This window comes from Telopea speciosissima, chromosome 6 (genome assembly GCF_018873765.1).
Source record: "Telopea speciosissima isolate NSW1024214 ecotype Mountain lineage chromosome 6, Tspe_v1, whole genome shotgun sequence".
Lineage (NCBI taxonomy): Eukaryota > Viridiplantae > Streptophyta > Magnoliopsida > Proteales > Proteaceae > Telopea > Telopea speciosissima.
This window is the reverse complement of record NC_057921.1, coordinates 45,201,868-45,207,867: the sequence shown is the minus strand read 5'-3', so window position 1 is coordinate 45,207,867 and position 6,000 is coordinate 45,201,868. Positions and strand designations below refer to the sequence as shown.

At 36.7% G+C, this 6,000-nt stretch overlaps 1 protein-coding gene across 2 annotated transcripts in view; it reads right to left on the bottom strand.

The window, feature by feature from the left end:
• Positions 1 to 1,728: 1,728 nt before the first annotated feature.
• Positions 1,729 to 6,000, bottom strand: part of LOC122666123 (thaumatin-like protein 1b) — a 34,420-nt gene continuing 30,148 nt past the window's right edge. Inside the window, exons 1-2 of one of the 2 annotated variants that reach the window (XM_043862239.1) lie at positions 3,651 to 3,712; positions 1,729 to 2,432 (exon numbers count right to left, since the gene is read on the bottom strand). In XM_043862239.1, the coding sequence (XP_043718174.1) occupies positions 1,750 to 2,432; positions 3,651 to 3,711 (744 nt within the window). In that variant the 5' untranslated portion in view covers position 3,712 and the 3' untranslated portion in view covers positions 1,729 to 1,749. Of the gene's footprint in view, positions 2,433 to 3,650; positions 3,713 to 6,000 lie in introns of those variants that run through there. The other variant, XM_043862240.1, reaches the window with a different exon arrangement.

Here is a 6,000-nt window from a genome sequence, read left to right as displayed (position 1 = left end):
CACCACCACTACCCCTGGGTCAAGTTTTTTAATTTTATAATGCAATAAATATGTATAAATTAGTAACATACAAATACAGAAAAATATGGGGAAAAAAAAAAAAAAAAAACGCAATCACATATCAATGCATTTTGAGTTTATACCATTGAACAAGAGGAGTCAAGGAGTTGAGGCTTTCTTATTGTTTTAGATTATGGATTTAGTATTTAGTTAACTCCGTTTGAATTGGTTTATGATATATATATATTTTTAAAACGATTTAAACTCTGCGATTTTGTCATGACTTGGGTAAAAATACCGAGTCTTATTTGACTCAGACCATTTATGACCCAGTCTCGTGATTCTTTATCCTAGCCTAGTCTACACTACTCTTGACCAGATTTTCAAAATTTGACTCGACTCGTGCGACTCGCCCCAGTCTAAACCCAGTTTTCCAACTATGTTTTTTTTTTTTTGGTAATGACCTAATTGGAGTTGACCATGGCTACAATTTTGAAAAATCTAGGACTACATATGTGTTTACCAAAAAATTTGGTACGATATGGATAATCCAGCACGGTACATATATCAGATACCAAATATTGATACCGTATCATACCAGGTAAGATATGTATTTCTAATATTGATACTATAACGGTTTCTAATATCGGTATGAATTCTGTATCTCAAAAACAAAAAAAACAAGTTAAATTGATGCAAGCGACAAAAAAAAATAAAAAAAAAATACATTGGAATTCAAGAGCAAGTACAACCTAAAATGCATGTTTCTTCTACTTTAATAAGGAGCAAACAGAGTCATCATCTACAACCTCCATTGATTTATAAAAGGAAGAAGAGAAAAGGAGAGGATGAGTAGCCCTACGAAATGAGTCAACCTCCGAAACCATAAAGGGTTCTTCCCTACCTCTTTAGGACATAGACAACATCCATTGTCGTACAGCATCCCAAATAACATCCTTAAGAAGATCTTAAGAACATCCCTCGTCTCTTCATATATAAAAGTCTTAAGCGAGGCTCCTCTTAAAACCTCCTCTCCTCGCAAGACAATGAATCGCAGGCTTCGTGATACCCTGAATGTTATTTCGCAAAACTTTCCTATGATGATGCTTGCAGACTTTGTGAAAGCGATGAATGGATTGTAGAAGGCCAGAAGGACAGCCCTCTGGTACGTAGCTACTACGGTGCTTCCCTATTGTTATGACGATGAGAGAAAAGAAGATAAAGATTGACTCAATAGAGGGAATTGCGAATAATTATCACATCCAATTCGTTGTCCACTCCAATTTCTTTAATAGGAGTCAGTGCCTCCTTCTTGTAAGAGAAATTGTAGATGCTAATAGTTCATTCCCTCTAAAAGTCTAAAATCCAGAATAAATAGCTACAATAAAGACTCCACATCAACTCTAACTACTCCTCTCCTCTCATTACATACCACTAGGTCCTACACCTATAGAGATGCACGTAACACAAACCAAACCATTTTTAAAATAAATAAATTATCACCCCCACGAAACTGAAATAAAAATCACACCATATCAGGCATAATGTAACTATAAAACAAGGAATCTCTTCATTTATTTATTTATTAAAATGGAAGCTTAATTACAATGTAATGGAAAGAATTGTACGTAAGTATGTATAGATTTCAAGTCTCTCTCTTATTCTTAATGCTTTTCTATATATGCATTTATTTTCTAGAGGATTCCAATCCAGTCCAAGCCAAGCTGATGAAATCATCGATGATTCATTTCAAGAAGGGCAGAAGGTGATGAGGTAATTAGCAGCGGTGCATGTAAATGTGCTTGTCTGATCATCATATGCGTAACTGTAGGCTTGAGGACACTGTTCCTTGAAGATTTGCGAGTAGCTCGTGGGTGGACAAGTGGCAGCCGTATTATAGGCACCCGTGCAACAATACTCATCACTCCCAAACGCTTCACACGCACTTTTGCAAGCAATTGTAGTTCCATCAGAACCCGTCACACTCAACTCGGAAGGGCAAACCGAGTTGATATTACCTGAACATCCTACCGTTTGGCAATCACCACTTCCACCTTCTGGAGTCACCGAGAGTGGCAAGTTAAATCCGTCCACAAGGCTGATGTCATAGAAGTCCTTCTCTGTATTACTACTTCCAATAGTGAATTCTATCAAGCTGGCCGGTGGATTTGCTCCTGCACCATTGCATGAAACTTGAGTGGACCCACAGTCTGCGGTTTCACAACTAAAGCTTCCACTTGAAGATGAAGTACAATATGTCCGACCCCATATCCTGCCGGACCAACCAGACGTGAAATCTACGGAACTTGAAGCTCCAGAGCCCAACTCGAAACCAGTTGAAGAAAGTTGGTCCTTGTTATCTCCTGTTAATGTTCCTGGCCAAACTGTGTAACCACAGTTGTTTTGGAACGTGAAGGTAAGTGACAACCCACCTGCATGAAATCCCACATATATAAATAAAACAAGTTAATCATTAATGTGCATTTCATCAAATGGTTATTGTTTGGTTGGAAGGAAAGTACGTAGGTGAAATTTTTGTTTTTTTTTTTTTTTTGGGTAGTAACACGAGAAACTTTATAAAGGTCGACGTGAATTACACATGGATGGAGTTGAACATAACTCCTGGATCTATGGATTGAAATTTGGTCAGACTGTTGTGCATGTTACCAACAACGCCTTCCTCGCTAGGGAGTCATCTACACTATTTACTTCCCTTGGAACATATGAAAATGAAATAGGATGACAAATTGAGTATATCATCTACCACAGGTTTTACTTCTACCGGTGGATAACACAACCCACGTTGAAAATTTTGTTAAAAGATTACTTTACTAATACCTCATTTCTCTTCTAACCAAAAGACAAAACTGATATACCTAAATAAAGCCAGCCAATGATATCACGCCATGTCATCATCGCTATGAACGATCCAATGGATAAGAAATTTGGATCCTCTACTGCCGAGCTGCCTGGGCATGACCGTGCTGCCTAGACACGGCGAGGTGTGCAATGACCACCTTATCCCTGCCCAAGCGCCTTGCCCGAGTGGGGTTAAGGCGGTCATTGCACGCTTCATCATGTCTGGGCAGCACGGTCCTGCCGGGCAGCTCGGCAGTAGAGGATCTGAATCCATGGATAAGGGCCCATCGGATCACACTCCAAAACCCATAATACAATTATATAACGGCAAATCCACTATGTGAGGATTAATTGATCGATCCCACGCTTGATAAGCCGTTGGCAGTTATCACCACACTCTAATAAGGAATACTCATGATTCCTACTAATCAAGAGTCACTCTCCCAAAAGGACTCCACTACTGACTCTCCTACCATAGATGAAAGACTCAATTAACGGGACTCTCCATGATTATCTCCACATACAGTCTATGCTATATATACTCAGGTATAACCTAATAGACACATATTGACTACTAGTGTTTAATTATCTGCTACAAAAGAGACCTGACTTAAGCATCGGAGAGTCCCTCACTGGAGAAGACCAGCTCTTTTGTACTTAATCTGTTCTTCTGTGGAGGCTACCTCACAGGAGGATCACCTTGAAGGTTTTTTGACGCAACAAAAACCATGACAGTTAAAAGAGAAAGAAGATATGAAAACAAAGAAAATAAACCGTAATTAAGAACAAACCTGAGACAAGGGCGAAGAGAAGGACGGAGAGGAGGGTCATATGTACTCTGGAGTACTCCATTGTTGCTGCTGCTTATGATTTTAAGGGATACTTTATATTCTTCCTCAGCCCAATGTGGGTATTTATAGAGGAGGGAGTAAGGTACGTATGAAATATTATTTAATATTTGTTAAGATGGGTAGGAATAAAATCTTTCTCCGATCGATAAAGAAATAGTAATGGGAAAGTCTAACGTGGACTATGCCAGCTGCTCTTCCCTCTATCTCTCTCGAGTCTCGACCCACCACCACCTATTGATAAACCGTCAAGCACGGCTGGATTGGTAAATATTATTTCCAAATATTTCAGTTGGTCATATTTTAAGCAATTAATGTATCCTTGAACTAAATTCCCCGACTCCATTGAACACGGCTGGATTGGTAAATATTATTTCCAAATATGTCAGTTGGTCATATTTTAAGCAATTGATGTATCCTCAAACGAAATTCCCTGAGTCCAGTGAACACGCAATGTCACCCCAAATGATGGAAGTTCCAATTTGACCCCTCGAATCCTCAAGGTAGAGAAACCTTAATTCCAACAAGGAAGAAGAGCAAACAAAGTAAGTTGATTCATAAACTCAAGATGATATTATATCAATCAAAATGATCTTAATAGAAGAAGGTTAGATTACAAAGGAATAGGAAACCCAAACAAAACAAGTAACAAAATAAAATAGTAAACTTATATTCCTAAATCGCGCATAAAACTTCGAAGTTGCGTACGCCTTTAAACTTGTAAAATTGGCTCCGAAATATTAATCCAATGAATCAATTGATTTTTATTCATTGAATTGCCTGAAAAGTACTAATTACCATTTCCAGAAAGGCATTATTGCTCCCGTAACTCCACCCTAGTGAAAAGTTACAACCCTTTGAAGTTGAGCTAGCAAACTAATATTTTCAGCCTGATCAAGTGGACTTCTACCGGTCCAACAGATCCATAAATTCTTTGGAAATCTTCTCTGCATCAAAAACTTTATTCTTTTTTATTCTTAGTATCTGTTTGTTTGTTCTTAATTCCATTGTGAATTTGGGATGTGAGAGATATGGATCATCTAACGACTGTCATTTCTTTCTCTTTGAACAATTATGCATGAAGGGTAAAGCCCCGCCGTGCCTCACCACCCCCCTCCTCTCTACAGCCCTGCCCACCCCCGAACTTCTTGTTAGCTTTGTTAAAGAAGAAGAATACACCTGCCCTAGCCCTCACCGCATCCCCCCCCCCCCTCCTTCTTTTCTACAACCCTAGCTAGCTCCACCGTACCTATTTTTTGGCTTTGTGAAGGAAGAAGAACGCAAATGGAATCTATTCTTAAAAAATCAAAATACCAAATGAATTTCTTATTCATGTAAAATTTTTAATTGATGCATTTAAACAATTTCAATCTCTTGACTAATGTCCTATTCCTTGACCTACTTGAATAAATCAATGAAAATTTTGAAATCGAAATCACACCAAAGGGCCTTAGTTAAATAAAAGATTAAGTAATTAGTTTAATAAACTGAATCAAATCACATTGTTGAGTAATTTTTTTATCTTCCATTATTAAATGCATGAGAATTCTTATGTTTTAATAAACTGAAACTCATTTTTAAGTAATTTTATATCTTTTTTTTTCCATTATTAAATGCATGAGAATTATTATGTATTTACTAAGCTACATTAATTTTCTATGAATTTTCTTAGTTTTAAAAGCCAATTAATCCTATAAATAGGCGCAGCCAATAAATTAAAATGGTGAACATTCTATAATGTGTACGGAAGTCCGTTTATCTTTATCTCCTCACCATCTAGTTCTAGACTATCTCGTTTCTGTCATTAATGCCAGCACATATAAGCCAAGAGTATCTTCTTATCAAAAAATAAAAATAAAAATAAAAGTGGGTCAAGAGTCTCTTCTTATCAAAAAATAAAAATAAAAGTGGGTCAAGAGTCTCTTCTTATAAACAAGTATATATAAATACCATGACCTCTTCAACTTCTTATTTATTTATTTTGATTAGACATGACCTCTTCAATTCTTACCCAAAAAAACAAAAAAAAAACCCTCTTCAACTAAATTCAAAGTCGGGGCAGAAAACCGATAATGGTTTAATGATTTTAAGTTTTCTTGATGTTTTTAAAAAACCTGATGACTTGATCTAGTCAAAGCTTGTCAAGGTGAATCACGATTATATTTTTTTTAAATATAATAATTAGATATAAATTAATAATGTGAGTTACCAAGTTTCAACTAGTTTTTCAATTTTAAGAACAATAAAATTTAAAGGATAAATTGCTAAGTTAACAAAGCATCTGGCCCCATTC